This window comes from Galeopterus variegatus, unplaced genomic scaffold (genome assembly GCF_000696425.1).
Source record: "Galeopterus variegatus unplaced genomic scaffold, G_variegatus-3.0.2 Scaffold227, whole genome shotgun sequence".
Classification (NCBI taxonomy): domain Eukaryota; kingdom Metazoa; phylum Chordata; class Mammalia; order Dermoptera; family Cynocephalidae; genus Galeopterus; species Galeopterus variegatus.
This window is the reverse complement of record NW_007726338.1, coordinates 554,367-575,643: the sequence shown is the minus strand read 5'-3', so window position 1 is coordinate 575,643 and position 21,277 is coordinate 554,367. Positions and strand designations below refer to the sequence as shown.

The 21,277-nt window shown below is 45.4% G+C and overlaps 1 protein-coding gene across 1 annotated transcript in view; it reads right to left on the bottom strand.

Annotated features, from left to right (window-relative positions):
- RNFT2 (ring finger protein, transmembrane 2) overlaps positions 1-21,277 on the bottom strand; it is a 63,275-nt gene that overhangs the window by 39,417 nt on the left and 2,581 nt on the right. The window contains exons 3-4 of the mRNA XM_008566165.1: positions 17,921-18,021; positions 11,106-11,259 (exon numbers count right to left, since the gene is read on the bottom strand). Of these exons, the coding sequence (XP_008564387.1) occupies positions 11,106-11,259; positions 17,921-18,021 (255 nt within the window). The remainder of the gene's footprint in view (positions 1-11,105; positions 11,260-17,920; positions 18,022-21,277) is intronic.

The window sequence follows — 21,277 nt, the reverse complement described above, 5'->3', positions numbered from 1 at the left end:
CACTGTTTCTGGCTTGAAGATGGACAGGACTAAGTGTAAGGACCAGAGACTGGCTTCTAGGAGCTGAGAATAACCCCTGGCCAACAGCCAGCCACAAAGCGGGCACCTCAGTCCTACAATCTCACAGAACCAAATTCCGCCAATAATCTTAATAAGCTTGGATGTAGATTTGGCTCCAGAACCTCCAGATAAGAGTCCAACCTGCCTGACACCTTGATCTTGGCCTTGTGAGACCCTTCCCAGAGAACAGAGTAAAGCCCGCCTGGACTTCTGACCTACAGAACTGTGAACTAATAAATGAGTGTTTTTTAAGTTGCTAAGCTAGTGGTCATTTATTAGGCAGAAGATGAAAACTAATATAGGTAGGTGCTATTATCCCATTTTATAGATGAGGAAATGAAAGCAAGAAGTGGTAAAATACCTTGCCAAGGTCACACAGCTGGTAAGCAGCAAAGGGTTTCTCCAACAAGATTTGAACACAGGGAGTCTGGCTCCAGAGTGCATGCTTTTAAATATGATGCTGTGTTTACTGTATGTATTTACCTGGGACAATCTCAAGATAGACTGCTAAATAAAAAAAAGCAAAGTGGGAGCTGTGTGTAAAATATTACTGTTTGAACACATAAAGTTGAGTATAAAGAACATATGTGTTTGTATCTATATGTATACAACAGCTATGAAATGATTCAGGGATAATATCGTATCTTCTAGGAGGGGAAATGGATGTCTGGGGGCAGAAGAAGAAAGACTACCTTTCACCTTATACTGTTTTTGATGTTTTGACCTTTGAACTCTGTGACTGTATTACCTGTTAAAAAAAATAAAGTACCCTCAATAATTTGATGGTGGTAAAAAGTTTGGGAGACATGTGAATTGATGCAAAAACCATTTCAAAAGATGAAAGACCTGTAGGCAAACTGGTCTGTAGGTGTATTAGTTGCTAGAGCTGCCATAACAAGGTACCACAGGCTGGGTGTCTTCAACAACAGAAATTTCTTTTCTCACAGTTTTGTAGGCTGGAAGGCTGAGATTGAGGTGTAGGTAGGCTCGGTTTCTTCTGAAGCCTGTGTCCTTGGCTTGTGATGGCCATTTCCTTCCTGCATCCTCACAGCATCTTTCCTCTGTACGTGTCGATGTCCAAATTTCCTCTTCAGATAAGAATACTGGTCATATTGCATTAGGGCCCACCCTAGTGACCTCGTCTTAACTTAATTAACTCTTTAAAGACTCTGTCCCCAAATATAGCCACAGTCTTGAGGTACTGGGGGTTGGGACTTTAAATATGAGTTGGGAGTGCACAAGTTAGCCTATAACATTAGGGGAGCTGACCCAGGGCCACACGGCAAACATTTACACAGAATTCTCAACCTCAGCACTACTGACATTTGGGGTCAGATAAGTCTTGATTGGCAGGGGGGCTGTGCTATGCTCTGTGGGATATTTAGCAGCATCCCTGGCCTCTACCCACTAAATACCAGTAGCACCCTCCCCAATTGTGACAACCAAAAATATCTCCAAAAATTGCCAAATACCTCCCCCGCCCCCAGTTGGGAATCACTGCTTTAGCCCCATCTGGCCCCCTGTGCAGGGAGCTGGGACAAGTGTGGCTGGCTCTTCACCAAGTTCTCGTTCCAGAGTGGGGCACTGCACCTTTATATGAGGGTACATCAAAAAGTTCATGGAAAGACTTGTTTTATCTTTTCATGCTATTTCTCCACGTTTTTTTTTTTTTTTTTAAAGGTGACCGGTAAGGGGATCTTAACCCTTGCCTTGGTGTTGTCAGCACCACGCTCACCCAGTGAGCTCACCGGCCATCCCTATATGGGATCTGAACCCGTGGCCTTGGTGTTATCAGCACCACACTCTCCCGAGTGAGCCACGGGCCGGCCCCTCCACGAGTTTTTTGAAGTGCCCTCATACACAGGAGGGTGTGCGGCAAGAACCAGAGCGTAAGCCTAGGAAACTCAGACCTGCCCTGGCTTAGATAGATGTGTCTTTCTTTTTTTTTTTTTTTAAAAAAAGATGACCGGTAAGGGGATCTTAACCCTTGACTTGGTGTTGTCAGCACCACGCTCACCCAGTGAGCTCACCGGCCATCCCTATATGGGATCTGAACCCGTGGCCTTGGTGTTATCAGCACCACACTCTCCCGAGTGAGCCACGGGCCGGCCCCTCCACGAGTTTTTTGAAGTGCCCTCATACACAGGAGGGTGTGCGGCAAGAACCAGAGCGTAAGCCTAGGAAACTCAGACCTGCCCTGGCTTAGATAGATGTGTGCTTGGGAGGTGGGGGGCAGGGGAATGCTTGACCTCCAGGAGGGAGATGACAGCCACTCTGGGGGCAAAAATGCTAGGTTCGGGGCCCTGAAAAGTAGGGGGTTTAATGGCACAAAAAGCCCGTGAATCCTCTCGGCTCTCACACTGGAGAAAACCACTTTTCTTACTTTTGTCTGCTCTCCCCCAGCCTCCCCTGGACTTTGAGAAAAAACAATAGGGCTGAGAACTCATGGAATCTCGCCCGATTGGAACTGCCTGTGCAGGGTTATGCAGGCTGAACCAGAACTTTGTGAAGATGATTTAGAACATCTTTATTTTTCCTTATGGAAAAGACAGCAAGTTCTTTCTTTTTTTTTTTTGGTGGCTGGCTGGTATGGGGATCCAAACCTGTGACCTCACTGTTAAAAGGCTGCATTCTAACCAGCTGAGCTAACCGGTCAGCCCTGACAGCAAGTTTTTTGGAGACGACACCTCATCTAAGCCTTTCCTTGTTTCTTACACAGCTTGTCCTGTACCTTATGATAACCTTAAAGGGAAAAAGAATGGCCATTTTAGAGATGAGAAAGCTGAGGGCTCAAAAGAGTGTCGCAGGTCACCTGGGTGATAAGTGAGGGAGCCAGGACTTGAACCAGTTTTGGTGACTCAAGGACCGTGTTCTCTCTAATCTGCAGTGCCGCCTCCCTTTACCAGTGACCCCCTGGAGAGTTCTTAGAGAAGTGCCTGCTTTTATGTTTCTCCATCACTACCTATACTTTTGGTAGACTGAATTAAATTGTCCAAAGAATGTTCTAGAACAGTGCTGTCCAATGGAACTTTCTGCACTGATGGAAATATTCTATATCTGCGTTGTCCAACATGATGGCTATGAGCCATGTGTGCACTTGAGCACTTGAAACATGGCTGATGCAACTGAGGAACTGAATTTTAAATTAATTAATTAATAATTCATTCAAATTTAGAGAGACACATATGGCATGTGGGTCTAGAATCCCGGGCCAAGAGGAATCCATTTTCTATTTTTTTTTTGTCTTTTTTGTCTTTTTCCGTGTCCGGCAATGGATCGCAACCCTCAGTGTTGCCCCCGTACCGGACCGGGGATCTGCGTTGTCCAACATGATGGCTATGAGCCATGTGTGCACTTGAGCACTTGAAACATGGCTGATGCAACAGAGGAACTGAATTTTAAATTAATTAATTAATAATTCGTTCAAATTTAGAGAGACACATATGGCATGTGGGTCTATAATCCCGGGCCAAGAGGAATCCATTTTCTATTTTTTTTTTGTCTTTTTTGTCTTTTTCCGTGTCCGGCAATGGATCGCAACCCTCAGTGTTGCCCCCGTACCGGACCGGGGACCGGCAACGGGATTGCAACCCTCGGTGTTGCCCCCGCGCCTCGCTCAGCCAGTGAGTGGGAACCGGTCTGTATGTGGGATCCGAACCCTCGGGTGAGAGCACCGCCGCGCTTCCCAAGCGGCGCACTATCCAGTGCGCCACCGGGCCGGCCCCAGAGGAATCCATTTTCATAAAGGGAAGGGACAATGTGGACGAGTCAAATGTTTAATTAATACTACTATCAACAGTAGGAGTTGCAGTGTATGGTATGTATGTTTCTGAGATGATACTTGCCTTCTTAACTAGGTTTGGGTTAGGTTAATATAAAAAGTTTCATTTACAGAGAATCGAGTGAGTGGAAGAAGGTTAGGATGATGTCTTACTCATTTTTATATTCTCAGCATCTAGGATTGCCCCGAAAGCAAACGGGCCCTGAATAACGTCAGTGGAATGGGAGAAAGGAGCAGAGGTGGAGGAGAACTCTGTGCAGTGGGGTAGACGCAGGCCTGGTTTTAACCCCCTTATAGACATTAACATGAGGCTCTTCATCAGCCCATAGTATCTATGGTGTGCTCCCTGTTCACACGAGTTCACATTCTAGTGGTGAGGAGACAGAGAATAAAGCAAGAAAGACAAAACAATCTTATATTTCAGATACAGATCCATGCTAAGAAGGATATAAAATGATGGTGTCATGATGCATGCTGGAGAAAACCACTTTCAACAGGGTGGTCAGGGGGACTTCTCAGAGGAGGTGACATTGGAGTTGGGATCTGAATGACGGCAAGAAGTCATCCATGGGTACATTGGGGGGAAACTGCTCCAGGCGGAGGGAACAGCTAGTGCAAAGGGCCTGAGAAGGCAGCGCTCGGTGCATTGATGGCACCATGAAGTCACCAGTGTGGCTGGCCCAGAGTAAGCAAGGGACAGGGTTGTGTGTGGCAAGGTTGGAGAGGTGGGCAAGAGCCACACCAGTCAAGTCCAAGACATATGAGTATTATAAAAGTTATCTGGATTTGTAATGACAAGTGGCAGCTCAAGACACCTGGCCAGTGTGATGGTTTGGGGTCGTGACTGACGATCAGTGGTTGCCCTCTTTAACTATCTTGGCCGGCCAACAAGCTCTCCTAGGAGGCCCAGGTGAGAGGATTCCCAACAGACCCTCCTGGTTGGGAGGCATATGGGTGTTGGCATTGGCAGAGGGATGATTAAGGAAAGGAGGAAAATGAAGAGATTCCCAACATCCCCAGACAAGGTGGCTCACCCAGCCTCACACGTCAGGACCATCAAGCACATCCAAATACCAAAAGCCCTTCCAAAATCATAATTATAATATTAAACACCAACCTACCCTCTCAGTGGGTGGTGTAGAGGCCCAGGAAGGAGCATCTGTGCTGTGAGCCATTAGAGGTCCCTGACAGATGTGTCTCCCCCCCACCCCCACCGTAGCTGCAGATGAAGACCCGTCCTTTTCTTCTCCCCAGACAAGGATTGATGAGGCTTCTCGAGAGCACTCAGACAGGCAAGGAAAGGCTGTGAACCTTTTCCAAGCCTGCAATTTATCTTGAGGAGACCATTCACATCACTTTTTACAGGCTGGATTATGCTCTGACCTGGCACATTAATCTCGCTGAATAAAATAATAATAATCAAAAAAAGGGAGCTGGACGGTTGCCAGGGAGGCATTAATAACTGTCTCCCACACCTCAGTGGTGCAGGGAAGGGGTGGCGGGGCCCATCCCCAGCCCCTCACCCCCAGCAGTGCCTGTTTGTAGAAGGACGTAAGGTAGCTCTGGCCTGGACTTGGGGGAATTTTCTATAAATGGTATTTGGGGACTTATTTCCTCAATGAATGCTGAGGAATTTCCCAAACAAATTCAGGGAACTCACGTGGGAGGGAGTATGGGTTAGTAACTCAGAATGGGGGTGCTGGAGTTGGATTGCCTGAGTTCAAGTCCCTGCTTAGACACTTACAAGCTGTGTGACCCTGGGCTACTTCCTTAACCTCTCACTGCTTTTGTTTTCTCCTGCCAGGAAGGCAAAATGGTTCAGCCACTGTGGAAAACAGTTTGGCAGTTCCTCAAAGAGTTAAACATAGAGTTACTGTTTAACCCAGTAATCCCATTCCTAGGTATTTTCCTAGAAAAACTGTGTTCGAACAGATACTTGTACATAAATGTTCACAGCAGCACTATTCACAGTAGCCCAAAAGTGAAACAACCCAAATGTCCATCAACAGATGAACAGCTAAACAAACTGTGGTCTATCCATACAACGGAATATTATTCAGCCATAAAAAGGAATGAAGAACCAACATACGCTATAATGTGGATGAACCTTAAAAACACTATGTAATTGAAAGAAGCTGGATATAAAAGGCCACATATTGTATGATTTCATTTATAATAATGTCCAGAATAGGTATATCCAAAGAGACAGAAAGCAGGTTAGTGGTTGCCAGGGGTTGCGGGGAGGGAGGAATGGGTAGTGACTGCTTAATAAATATGAGGTTTCCCTTAGGGCTGATGGAATGTTTTGGAACTAGATTAGAGGTGGTGGTTATACAACATTGTGAATGTGCTAACTGCCACTAAATGGTACACTTTAAAATAGCTAATGGCTAATTTTATGTTATGTGAATTTTACCTCAAACAAACAAACAGAAAAACAATAGCACTTGTCTTGTGAGCCCGACGTCATACGGAAATGAATTAGAGCCACGCCTGACCCCACATTGCTCCTACTGCGATCAGTATTGTTGCTGCTAGGTTTGCAGTCTTTGCCAAGTTATTTAACTCAGTTTCTCCTCCAGGAAAAGAGATATCAATAGCATCCACCCTTCCAGTACTGTTAGGATAAAATGAGACAATGTCTTTGGTAGGCTACAAACAACACGAGTAAAGGGATTTTTGTCTACTTTGTTCATGGAGGTATCCCCAGTGCCTAGAACACAGCCTGGCCCATAGATGGCATTCATCAAGTATCTCTTGAACAAATGGCATTGCTTAACATACTGCCTGGCTCCTGGTAATTGTTCAGCAACATTTAGCTGTTTGGCTGCCAGACTTCTTTGAAAGTCCCTACATAGTCTCTTCTAGCACAGAGAAGTGAGTATGCTTGTGGATTTCTGTGTCTTCACAAGACACAGAGGCACCTACCCACCTACCTGTCCATCCATCCACCCACCCACCCACCCATCCCCTTATCTATCCTTCCACCCATCCACCAACCTTCACATCCAGCCATCCAATTCCTCTACCTACCTATATATCCATCTACCCATCCATCCATCCATTCATCCATCCCCTTATCCATCAATCCACCCATCCACCAACCTTCATATGCAGCCATCCAATTCCTCTACCTACCTATATATCCACCCACCCATCCATCTACCCAAACACACACAAACATACATACAATGAATGCTTCTGAGTGCATAGCAGATGCTGGGGATCCATCAACCAACAAGCTAGATGCATTAATTCCCTTCTGTCACAGAGGTTACAGTTGAGCTGCGAAGGCAGACAATTAAACAAGCAATTACAGTCAGGGTGGTGAGTGCTAGAAGAGGGGAAGTGTGGGGTGCTGTGGGAATCCTCAGTGGGAGCACCATCCCTAGCTTGAAGGAGCAGGGAAGGTTCTAAAAAGAGGGAGAGAAGTGAGTAAGGATGCCGGACAGGTAGGTGGGACCGGCGGGGAAGGGCTGTAAAGCCTCACGTGCCTCTTCTCCAGGCAATAACCAACCCACCCCTCATTTCATCCATACACATTAAGTTTTTTATCTTTGCAGCATTTCAAGAAGCATATTGTTAACATCTCGATTTTCTGCAGGAGGAAACACACTCAGGAATGTTAAGTGACTTGCACAAGGCCTTGTGGCTGGAAAGTGGCAGGTTCAGGAATGGCCCAGGCCCTTCAGCATCTGGTCCATCTGGCAGATGATCTCCTGGCCCTCAGAAGTGGCTGTGGCCTTGGCAGTTGGAAGATTTGGATTTTTATTCTGATTTCGAAACTGACCAGCCTTAGTGTAGTAAATGAAATAATGGTCACCCAAACATACCAGGTCCTAATCCCTGGAACCTATGAATGTGACCTTATTTAGAAAAAGGGTCTTTGCAGATGTGATGAAGTTAAGGATCTTGGCATGGGAGGTTATCCTGGATTATCCAGGTGGGCCCTAAATGCAATCACATGTATCCTCATAAGAGAGAGGCAGAGGGAGACTTCATGCACAGAAGAGGAGAAGGCCATGTGAGGATGGAGGCAGAGACTGGAGCAATGCGGCCACAAGCCAAGGAATTCCAGCAGCCACCAGAAGCTGGTCAAGGCAAGGAACAGATTCTCCCCAGCACTCTGGAGGGAGTGCAGCCCTGCTGACAACATGATTTTGGCCAAGTGATACTGATTTTGGACTTCCACCTTCCAGAACTATGAGAGAATAAATTTCTGTTGTTTGGAGCCACCAAGTTTGTGATAATTTGGTACAGCAGCCACATAAAGAGGAGATAATAAATTCTATCTCACAGGAGTGCTGAGAGCCTTAAAAGAGTCTGGATATGGGAAAGAATGTATGTAGACAGAGCCCAGAATGCAGGAGGTGAGGAGGAACCGTCAAGTGCCTGTCTTCTTTATCTTTCTCCTGGTCCCACTTTGAGATGGAGCTTGAGCCCTGAAGCTGTGAAGACCCGGGCTGGCATCCCAGCTCTGCCATGTGACAGCCATGCACCTCTGAAAAGCACCTCATCTCTCACCCTCCACCTCCTCATCCATCTGTGAAAGTAATGGTACCTACTTCTGAGGAATATTGAGAGGCTGAGTGAGGTAATTCATACACGAAGTGCTCTTAGCACAGCATCTCGGGCACACAGTTGGTGCTCGATAACTGCAAGCTATTACTGTTATAGCTATTATTATTCCAGGTAGTCAGTGCTCAGCTAGCTTCCTCATGGGCCTGGATTCACCTCTCCTGCCCTCAATGGACATCAAAAAGATTTGCTGTCTTACTTTTATCTGTAGACAGTAAGCCAGAAGGCACAGGGCAGGGACTGAGTCTTACTCCAGTTTCTCCATTACACCACTCTCTCACGCATTCATAGAGTTCTACGCTGTGACTGATACTGTGCTGGGACTTGCAGATATACTGGTGGGCAGAACAGGCATTCAGTATAGTGGGAAGGTAGAAGTGCATCTAATAATCACACAAAATAGGTAATCACGAAGTGTCACAAATGCTATAAAGGTACAGGACTTGGTCAGGGGGATCTAGAGTGACTTTTGAGCTGAGGCCTCAAGGGTTAGCAGCCACTGGAAAAGCAGCATCTGTGCGGGTCTGAAAGGCATGAGTAAGGTATGTGGCCCCCATGAAGCTGACAGTGTAGCTGTTGAACCCTCTCTGGCCAGACCTGCCACTATCCAACAATGAAGTGAGGCCTGCACAGGTGCTTGGAGAAGGAGATCAACTGGAAGCTTCTCCCTGCGGTTCCCAGCCCTAGAACATGAAGCTAGTGTAAGGGTACACGAAGCCTGTGAAAATAATAACCTGGCCCAGATTCTCAGTGTAGACAGCCAGAAGAAACCCCTGGGTTTGGCATCTGGTAAACCTGAATTCAAATCCTGGCTCTGACAAGTGTCCACAAGGGATCTCTGAGCCTCAATGTTTTTGTCTGTAAAATGGGGGTAAGAGTGCCTACCTTGAAGGTAGGATGGTAGTAGCAGTAGGAGGAGGGGTAGTGGGCAAAGCAGTGATTAAAAATGACCATTGTGGTAGCCAGCATTTATTGAGCACTTCTATGGGCCAGGCCAGCCCTGGATATTCATAAACTCTTTTCACTTTCCAAACAGCCTCATGAGGGAAGTCTCATGGGAGGGTGAGTAGGGTCCTGGCACACGAAAACCAGGTAACTGAGAAGAGTTCAATATGTGTGCTATTTACGGAGGTGTGGGCGAGGTTTAGAGAAAGCAACAAGGGATGGTCTAGACTGGAAGGGGTGAGGGGAGGGCATAGTTACCAGACCCGGACAGAAACCTGTCTGGACAAGCCATCCATGATAGGAATTGTGTGTTCAGACTTGTTTTCCATACCTGATAAAGGGGATGCTAGTAATAACAGTGCCCACCTCATGGGGATGTTATATGGATTCAATGAGTTAAAAAGTATAAAGCACTTAAAACAGTGCCAAACTGTGGTACCCAGAGGGGAGGAAACCAAGTGTGGCATGCAGAATAATGTCCCCCCAAGGCCTCCCAGAGAGGTTCATATCCCAATTCCTGGAGCCCATGAATATGTGACCTTTTATAAAAGTAGGGACTTTGCAGATGTGATTAAGTTAATGATCTTGAGATGGGGAGATTACCTTGGATTATCCACATGGGTGGGCCCAGTGAAATCACAGGGTCCTTATAAGAGGAATGCGGGAGGGCTGGGGCCAAAGAAGGAGATGTGAGGACAGAAAGAGAAGTCAGAGACAGAAGAAAGTAGAGAAGGACTTGACCTGCCACCACTGACTTTGAAGATGGAGGAAGGAACATAGCCCTGCTGTCTTTATGCCACTTTTGGACTTCTTGATGCTGCCTTTGGGCACCAGAGCTGTGGCTTCATCTAACAAAACCTCAACAGCTTAGGATTTTGGCTCAACCAGAGAAATACATGGTGGGGGAGGGGAGTGGTGCTAAGGGGTGGGAGGACAAAAATGGGCTGAAAGATTACCCTGGCTAACAGGTTGGATCAGCTGTTACTCAACACTGACGGTCAATTCCAACCTGCTCTTCTGCCAAACGGTACCTGGGACAAATTCTGAGCTTTCTGAACTTGAAAGATGACTAGAAGCAGAGAGTGAAAAATGAAAAGCAGACGTCTCCAGAGATTCTCCAGTCTGTTTATTTCTGTCCAGATTCCCTTTGGGTGGTCTTATAGAGGCAATGGTAATAATTATATCCTACAGGTGATGTCTTGTCCCAGCCCTGCTCGGATCTCTGAATTCCAATGGCTATTCCTCAAGACCTCTTTATGCTGACCCCTGTTTCAAGCCTTTCCCTCGTGTATATTATAAAGCATCATTGCTACTGCTCCCCGTCCTGTGTCCATGGCAGACATCAGTAATCGATCATGGAGGTGGGCCCCCTTCACAAAATGACTTCTTGGAAGTCACAAAGAGTCAAAACCTATTAGGGCCATCATCCAGGGGAGAAGCAGAACCCAGGGCATGTTAATATGCTTTCTGCCTCTCAGGTGAAATGCAGATGAATATTGCATTATGGCAACTTTGAACAACGAAACTTAGGAAATGTACTTGACAGATAGAGGTGTGACAGAAAGGTGGTGACAAAAAAGAGCCGTGCTCAGCTTTGAGGAATGACATGAGGTGGTTGGCAGGAGCTACTAGCTCTGACATCAGCTCTGCCCTCACCCATTCTTTACTCCTTCAGAAGGTGCCTGAGTCCCCTGCAGGTTGGCATCATTGGGACTACCGGGTGGCCACAGCCATTGCCTACCTTAGACTTGACAGCCAGGATGATCTTGGGCAGGGCCACAATGAAGCACTTGAGGGCGATGGTGATGTACTTCAGCACAAAGTCTGCGATCCCCACAATCCACAGCAGGTCGAAGAAGTCCAGAGTCTCCAGGTTGGGCTTCAGGAATATAAGGCTGGGGAGGGGATTCAAAGAGTCAGGATGTTCACTTAGGGCCAGACCCTCGGGAGCTCCTTCTACTCACTCAGGAGCCTTGTAAATAGTACCTGTAGAAAGAGCACTGGACTGGGAGCCAGACATCTGTGTCCTGTTCCGAATCTGCTACTAACCTGCTGTGTGACCTTAGGTGGGTCTCTTAACCTCTCTGAACCTCAGTTCCCTTCATGGTTAAATGACGAGATTGGCCAGGTGCATCATTAAGGTCCCCTCTAGTTTTATGCATCTCCAACAGGCTTTACAAGAGGAGGCAAAAGGAGGGAAGGAGGGAAGGAGGGAAAGAAGGCAGGCCACGAAGACTGTGAAGGAGGGAGGGAAATGGATATGTTCCAGGCATTGCGTTAAGCTCTTTAGTCACTGGCTCTCACTGAATCCTCACAACAGTCCTTTGCAGCGAGCATTGCTTATGTCCACTTTATAAATGAGGCACTGAAACTTGGAGGTGTAGTTGCCCAAGGTCACACTACATAAGCAAAAGGGCATTAGTATCAGACAGACATGAATCTGAATCCAGGCTTCTCCATCTATTGGATCCTGGGCAAATGAAGTTATCTCTGTAAGCCTCAGTGTTCTCATCAATAAAATGGGAATCATTCCCTCCCTCGTAGTGTTACTCGCAGGACTTGATAAGAGACATACTATAGACTCTGCCATGCAGCAGGATGATAACAGTAACTCTAAGAGGCAGGCACTTTTATCCACCCCATTCTGTAGATGAGAAAACTGAGGCACAGAAAGGTAAAGCAACATGAACAAACGTGAAGGGACAGAGCTGGGTCTGAACCCAGGCACCTGGCCTCAGTTAGTGTGTCCATCCTTACCCTACAGCAGTGTTACTTGGAGCATGTGAACCTGTTTCATCTGTTCCTGAGCAGGTAAGTTACACTTCATGCTCACTTTCTGTCCTTACCTCCTAGGAGACAGACAACAAGCAGTTCTCAAGCTGGCACCGGTCCACAGACCACACTTTAAGTAGCACTGCTCTCCACCACCTCTGAGGATAAGGGTGTTATTCATAATAGTTGCTAAAATACCCTGACCTCTTACATCACGCTGGGCCTGCTCTCTGTAGTTATGTGTCTTAACTCGGTTCTCTTTCCCAAAGACTCTGGGGTGCTAAGGAGTGGAGTTACATGCCCATGGTGTCTTGGCTGGAACGGGGAGCTAGGATTGCAGCCAGCACCCGGTCTGTGCAGGACACTCTCCTTTCTTCCCGCCAGATTACAGGCTCCCAACAAGAGCCAAACTGAGTCCTATCTGTCTCCTCCAAAGCAGAGAGCAGTGCACACAGCACAGGGAGAATGCTTTCTAAATGCTTCTGAAAGACTCCAGCTGGCTGGGTGCAAAATGAAGCCTCTTGCTTCTAGCATCATGGGAATGAATTATTTTTTTCTTTACTGTTATATTTAAAGAGCTGGAATAGGGTGAAATCAATGAAAACTATCTATTCTGGCAGTCGCTCACACCACCTTCAGTGTCCCTCTCACATCCCAGCCCTGTCCCGAGGGACCATTCACATTATAACAGGGAGGGGCTGGTGGCCCCGAGTTCCATTCTTTGGCCCTGCCCTCACTCTTCCCCGGGATAGCCAGGGCTGGCTGGTTGGCTTCCACACTCTGCCAAACCTTTTATGCTTCTGTGATTGCAATAAAATGGAGATCTGCCTTGCATTTTTCCTTGCACTAGCATCTCAAAGACACCAGTTGGTGTTGATTCACCCATCTAGGTTTTATTCCATTTCCTTAGTGCTCTCTCTGTTTTTGACTTTGGTGGGGAGGGGGCGTGGCAGTACCAAAATGTTTTTCCACAGATTGATCCTTAATTCCACTTGTTTCTGAAGTACTCTATGAACTTGAACAGAGTGATATATTTTATTGTCAGTTTTGCTCCTCATTAGGCACTCGCGGCCATAATTATAGTAATTAATCAAAAAAATAATCATGATATGACTATAAGTAAATGTCTTATAGTTTACCCAGTACTTTCATGTGTATTATGACCTTTGGCCTTCCTAATTAGCCTGTTCAGGTGGATAAGGCAGGAATTAACTTGGTCCGGGTTTCACAAATGAGGAAACTAGCTAGTGAAGGCTCAAAGAAGTGACATTATTTGCCAAAGGGTGCAAGGCTGGTAAGTGGCAGAGTTAAGACTCTCTGTTGTTGGTCATTAGACTTGAAATCCTGAGAAAATTCAAGCTCACTGTTAAGGGCTGCCTTTGAGGCTAAGACTCCTTAGAAAAGGCTTCCTGAAGTCTTGGTTTTCTCATCTGTGCAATGGGATAGCGATACTCTGCTGGGTCACTAGGAGGGTAAAATAATATAATGGTTGTTAGTATCACAAACATTCTCTAGGCTGGTGACATCAGTAAGGACAAGGACTCAGGTCTGTTGCTTTTCTCTTCTTTTTTATTTGACTGGCCAGTACAGAGATTGAACCCTGGACCTTGGAGTTGTAAGTACCACTCTCTAAGCCACTTTCTCTTTCTGTACTGTCAGTTTGACTCAGCCCTGCTTTGATGGGGGCACAGAGGTCTGAGCCTGGGAATAGGATCATGCCCAGGAAATGCACGAGCCATAAATTCATCCAGGGTTCTGGGAAAGTCCACCTACACCCTCCACCAGGACCTTAACATTCTGGACCACGCAACTAATGCAGAATGTGAGATGTGTGTAGGTGCCTTGGAACTTAGAATTGCTTTTATGGGAAGGCCTCAGAAAGTGGTGAAACTGCTCACTCCTCAAAGTCCATTTTCTAAACAGATGGACATAATCTGAAAGCTTGACTCGAGTTTCACTCCTGTCCTAGAGGCCCTCAATGGCCAACCCTCCCCCACCATCCACAAAAAAACCCTCCCCTCATTTCTAACAGCCCTGATGGTTTCTACATAGAGTGATAACATTCTGGTCACATTCTCTTATTCAGTGATTTCCAAACACTTTTTTAAAAATGAAGCTAAATTTATTCCTCTTATGGGGTTGTTCTGTACTTCTAATTGATTCTTTGGTGTTAAAATACCCTTTTTTTTTTTTTTTTGTCCTTTTCGAGACTGGTCGCACCGCGCTCAGCCAGTGCAGCGCATCGGTCATCCCTATATAGGATCCGAACCCACGGCAGGAGCGCTGCTGCGCTCCTAGCGCCGCACTCTCCTGAGTGCGCCACGGGCTCGGCCTTTAAAATACCAATTTTTAAGTGAAATACCATACTGGCCAACTGCCAAAAAAAAAAAAAAAGAAAGAAAGAAAGAAAGAAATGATGTAGTGGTAGATGATCATTTTTTTCTAATTATGGTAAAATACACATTACATAATATTGATCCTCTTAACCATTTGTATATACATAGTTCAGTGGTGTTATGTATATACACATTATTGCACAAACCGTCACCACTATCTGACCACAGAATTCTTTTTACCTTGCAAAACTAAAACTCTATACCCATCAAACAACTCCCCCTTTCCCTTACCCCCAGCCCCTGGCAACCACCATGCTACTTTCTGCTTCTATGAATGTGACTTCTCTAGGTACCTGATATAAGTAGACACATACACTGTTTATCCTTTTATGTCTGGCTTATTTCAATTCACAAAATGTCCTCAAGATTCATCCATGCTGTAGCATGTGTCAGAATAGCCTTCCTTTTTAAGGCTGAATAATAATCCTTTGTATGTAAATACCATATTTTATTTATCCATTCATCTGTCAGTGCTCACCTGAGTTGCTTCTACCTTTTGGTTATTGTGTGATGATTGTTTCTTTAGATTTTTTAATTGCGAAAAGCAAGTTGGTATCTACTTGGTGGACCCCTAGACTTTGTTTGGGGGATGCTTTACTGATTTTTGAAATCTCCATGTCTGGGATTTACAAAATTTTGTGTCTGATGTGGATCTGTGACTCTGGTCACCCATAGACCCTTCTACAAACAGTCCTCAAATTCTGTAAAGTAGTTGCCTTTGGGGCATCTGTCCAGCCTGTGACCCTCTGTTCTGAGACATGCTCACCACTACCATCCTCAGGGAAACTGTTCACATTCCCACTGGACCCTGTGACTGGGCCCTTATGGCTACAGCTGCTTGGGATGGGTGGATCCCTGACCCAGGAGAAGCCGATCAGGAGCTTTCTCTCTTGAATCTTAAAAGGAGACTGCCAGTGAAAAGCTAAACCATGCCAAGAGCTGAACATCAGAGTAAATGTCCATGAATTCTGGCTGTCAAATTCCAGGAACTGGGGCTAGCCAGTTATTCAGCAGGTTAGAGCATGGTGGTGATAACACCATGGTAAGGATTCATATCACCTTACTGGCCAGCCACCAAAAAAACCTCCGAACAACAAAAAACACAACTTCTAGGAACTTCCCCGGTTTCTGCCCTTTCTCAGGCCTGGTTGTCCAGGTATTCTTAGGATTGTCTAAACCCTGCCTGGAGTAATAATGCCTAAGGTAAGAATGCCCTGTTTGCTTAAACTAGTAACCCAAAGGGCCCTAATTGATGTTTTTTTAATATAGTTCTGGGGACATGTGTAGGAAGTGTCAATAAATGCTACTTGCTGATTTAAAATGATATGCTGATAAAGGAAAAAGAGTTATAAAATGGCATGTTCTATACACTACAACTTCTGTAACAAAAATGCACATATATGCAGAGAAAAATGTTAATAGGGTTGCTGTTAGGTAACAGAATTGGAAGTGATTTTCATCCTTTTTGTTTTTAGTTGTTTTCCAACTTTCACCATTAAAAATAAATTACTTTTGGGCCGAGCCCGTGGCACACTCGGGAGAGTGCGGCGCTGGGAGGGCAGCAGCGCTCCCACTGCGGGTTTGGATCCCATATAGGGATGACCGGTGCGCTCACAGGGCTCACTGGCTGAGCACGGTGCGGCCGGTCTCAAAAAGGACAAAAAAAAAAAAAATTACTTTTGAAATTACAAAAATATATTCCTTTAAAAATTCTGAGGTACTCATTTATTTATTGGACAAATATTGACGGGCAACTGCTCTGAACTAAACGTTGTATGGGGCACCAGGGAAAGTAACTCACTAACAGAAAATGGGAGGCTGGCAAGCAGCCCTGAAAGAATTTGGAAAGGAAATTTTTTGACTGTTCACCATGCTCACTGCAGTGAGTGAGGTTTCGCCTGCTCAGTTTTTTTGTTTTTCTTTCTTTCTTTTCTTTTTTTTTTATTGCCCACTCCGTTTATTCTGGCAGATCTGTGAAAAAAGCTTCCAGTGAGTGAGGTTTCGCCTGCTCAGTTTTTTTGTTTTTCTTTCTTTCTTTTCTTTTTTTTTATTGCCCACTCCGTTTATTCTCGCAGATCTGTGAAAAAAGCTTTCTTGCTTCAAAAGATTTTCCAGGTGCCTGGCTGCCAGGGTGATGGGAAGGAATATTTCAAGGAAGCTTACGATAAATCAAGGCTACTTGATCCATCCAAGTTCTTTGGCTCTGCTTCCCTGCCTGCCACCATATTGCACAGAACTTGGAGTCAACAGGTCACAGAGAAGAGCATCCCCAATCATATGACATGTTTAGGGTATGGGGAGCAGGGAACCCTGTATCTTTGTTTCTGCCCAGTCAAACCAGATGGAGTAGACATTTTTATCCCTTAACATTAAACAACAACAACAACAAAAACTATTCCTATTATTATGTAAAAAAAGCGTCCATTACAAAAAAAATTGTAAAATACAGATAATTCCAAAGAAAAAATAAAGTTACCCACATATCTAACATCTAAATTTGTTAATATTTTTGGTCAGGAGTCAGCAACCTTTCCTGTAAAAGAATAGATAGTAAATATTTTTGGCTTTGTGGTCCAAACAGTCTTCATCACAACTATTGAACTCCATCACAGCACAAAAGTACTCATAAATGATACGTAAACGGATGGGTGTAGCTGAGTTCCAATAAAATGTTATTAGTGAAAATAGGTGGATGGCTGTGGTTTGCCAACCCGTTTTAGTGTGTATCTTTATAGATTTTTTAAAATGTAGACATATATACCTTAAAATAACGTAAAAAAGAAATTACATTCATAAGGTAGGGAAAAAAAATCAAACAGTACAAAAAGCCAAACAGTGCAAACTAAAAGTTTCTAATCTTCAGTGCCCACCCCAAAGACAACTATTGTTTCTAGTTACTTGTGTGTCCTTCTGGAAATATTCTAGAACTGCACTGCCCATCCAGTGCCCACTAACCAGTCTGAGCACTCGAAATGTAGTTGGTTGGAACTGACATGGGCTGTACATGTAAAGTACTATATTACAAAGAATGTGAAAAAGAAAATAAAAAATATCTCATTCATAATTTTTATATTGATTGCATACTGAAATGACAATATTTTGGATATACTGGTTTAAATAAAATGCATTATTAAAAAGGAATTCACCTGTTTCTGTTTAGTTTTCTTTAAGTAGCAACTAGAAAATGTAAAATTACATATGTGGCCTGCACTGTATTTCTACTAGAAAGTGCTGTTCTAGGCATATGTGTATAATAACAGTGGGGTGGAATTTGAAAGTCTCAATGTGACAGAGCTGGTGCATCCTTCTCAAGTGAAGGGGTGTGTGCCCCAAACCCCACAAAGCCCCCTACTCTCCCACTGGGGGAGGGTCCAACTCCCCTGCTCACCTGTTGTATAGCTGCTGGGAGCTGAATGTGTAGAGCACATATAGAGTGTTCCCTGCCAGAAAGGCCAAGATCCACAAGATGACCAGCACCGACCTCTTCTCCTGGAGACAAATCAAGAGATCTGTGGGGATTCTGTGATGATAAAGAAGCACATGGCAGAACCTTCCAGAATCTTCCAGAATGTTCCCTGATGAGTGGCAACTTTTCACTTTCTCAAAGTTTTGGAGGAAGCAGGGCTGATGGTGAAGGGGAGGGCACTGGCATCTTTCCATCCCACTGGGACCCAAGGAGTGGTCACAGAGAAAGTGACAGAATGGTGGAAACCTGCTTGGAGAACTATCCAGAAAGGCAGGAGAGCACTGTGTTTTACAGCACAGACTTCAGAGCTGGATGACCTGGGTTCAAATCCTTGGTCTGCTACCTGGGAGCTGTTCAACCCCAGGCAAGTTACTTAAACTCTTTGTTATTTCCCTTTCCTAATCTGTAAAATGGGTATATGTTAGTATCTACTTTATAGAGTTGTGAGATTTAATGTACATTAATGCTGAGAACAATGCCTGGCATGTAGTGTTAGTTTATTGTTAGGAACTGAGGCACAGAGAGGTAAGTAGCTATTGCTCACGGGCATGTGTTTTAAGCCTCGGTGTCCTCATTTGAAAATGGGGGTGTTGTTAAGGACTAAGACAAATTTGTAAAAGTAAACATTCAGCCTGGTACAAACTCATATTTCAGGCTTGATAAGGAGTAGGACCTAGTATTAAGACTTTATAACCCAGCTAGGTTCAGATCGAGAGGTTGGAGATTTCTGCTCGCTCTTTTTCTAGCACGGACCTCTGGGCTACTGCCCTGGATTGACCATTCAATGTAGGGCCACACTGATAGTATTAAATTCAAATTCATACACACGGCCATCAAAGCCCTTCACTATCCAGCCCTGTTTCTCTTTCTTCAGCTTTGTTCCTTTTTAGTCCCCAGGAAAAAAAGCATAAAACCTTCTTAGTTTTTTGTTTCCCAGCATCTTCTCAGCCTGAGGGCAATCCTAGGAAATGTCCAGAGAAGGGTATGTTCCTGCCTGTGTACCCTGGGAGACATATGCAGACCCCTCTACTGTTGATTCTCAAAAGCTTGTCTTTTCCTGGACCGGGCGGCTGCATTGCTGGAATAAGATGAGGTCATAACTTTCCCAGTGTAACCTTCCCTGCGGTTTCGGTAAATGCTCAATACACACTGTCTCCAGACACAACTCAGCGCCCCACGCACTATTACGACGATGCACATTTCCAGGGAGTGGACGAAACAAATGCATCTCCATCCACCCATTATTCCAGGAGTGGTCAAGGTTAACGACTCAAGAAACCACCTCCAACCAACCAGCTGCTCTTATCAATGTGATTAATCCACTCGGCAACTCTTTTTACTCCAATAAATAATAGATCCCAGTTTAATTCCCTGTACATCCAAACCAAAGGTGGAATAGAAAGAGGGAATTAGCAATGCCCCGAGAAGACATAATCTGAAGGGCAAAGGAGGTAGCTGTCTAGTAATAAGCTGAGACTCTTAGACCATGCAGACCCTCTCTCACAGAAAATATGTACATATAGGCAAAACATCACCTATCTTCATAGGGTTCAAGGACCCCTGGAGCCCTGTCCATGGATCTAGACATCCTCTCAGCAACTAAAATTCAAGTCAAGGCACCACTGGGATGTTACTGCATTTGAGAGAGAGCCAGCCCCAAAGCCTCCCACTATGGTGCTGAGTCAACCTGCTGTTTTAATAACAGCAGAAAGGGGTTTGCATGAAGAAGATGAGACTGAGGGTCAAGAAGAACCTCTGGCTCTGTCTCCAGCCCTGGACCTCAATGTGCTCATGTGCAAATGGAGACTGAGCTGCTCTCTGTGCTGCATGCAGGCCCAAGTGCTTTTGAGACAGCAGATGACACTATAGAAGTGTCAGAGAAGATGGTGATTGGTATGGGGTCACCTGCACAGTAGAAAGCACAGGCTTTTAAAAAAATAGCTTAATTAAATGTTTCCTACATGCCAGGCACTACACTAACACCTTCTATGCACTATCTCATTTAATCCTCTCCATGGGTCTCTGGGTATGAATAGTCCCTTTAACAGAGGCGGTGCCAGAGGCTGAGATAACTGAAGTAACCTATCTCAGGGCCTGCAGGTGGGTGGAAGAGCTGGCATTTGAACTTAGAATAGGCTCCGGGCTCAACTGTCTGGGTTCAAATCCTGATGCCACCACTTGCACTCACTGTGTGACCTCAGGCAAGGAAATTAAGTGTCTTTGAGCCATTGTGTCCTTATGGGGAAAATGAGATGAGAGTGATTTTGTCTCCCTCTCAGGTTGCTGGGATGAGACTCCAAGATGAGTTGTGCAATGGGCTGTGTGCTGTGCCAGGCACACAGTGCTCAGCAGACATTAGAGGACCTTCAGGATGCTGGTGGTGAAGCTCTGCATCCACCCAGCAGCATCAGTGGGATGGCCTTAACTGTGAGGGTGGGTTGGGAGTGAACTAATGGGCTGCATGCCAGGAGAGTAAAAGGACTGGGCTAGGGGCATGTAGAAGAGATGCTGCTGATGGAAGGGAGAAGGGCAGAGGAGAAGGGTGGCACATCTGGGATCTGCCCAGCAGTGGTAGCCTGAAGAACAGTCTCCTAAAGATGTCTATGTCCTAATTCCTGGAACCTGTAACTATGTTAGGTGGCAAAGGAGAATTGAGGTTGCAGATGGAATGAGGCTGCAAATCAGCTGACCCTGAGATGGGGATGGTCTCCCGGGTTATCCAAGCAGGCCCAATGTAATCACAAAGGACTTTAAAAGTGGAAGAGGGATTCAGAAGAGGGAAGTCTGAGGGAGATGTGACTACAGAAGGATGGTCATAGAGATGCAATGTTGCTGGCTTGAAGAACGAGGAAGGGGCCATGAGCCAAAGAATGTGGGTGACCTCTAGACTCTGGAAAAGGCAAGGAAAAATTCTTCCCCAGAGCCTCCAGAAGGAATGCAGCCCTGTTAACACCTTGATCTAGGCCTAGAGAGACCCACTTTGCACTTCTGATCTGCAGAACTCTAAGACAATAGATTTGTATTGTTTTAAGTGACTAAGTTTGTGATCATTGGTTATAGGAGAAACAGGAGACTGATTGGCCAGGTGACTCACCTTGAGAGAGACCTGTTCTCGGAGTGTGGAGTTGGCATAGGCGAAGGTGCTGGCCATCCCGATGCACACAGCGATGCCTGTGGGACAGAGGAGGGTTCAATACCACCCACTCAGACTCATCAGGCCCATCCCAGGACCATGAGCAACTCTGGAAAAAGTTACATCCCTGTTCCCCTTGGAGTTGA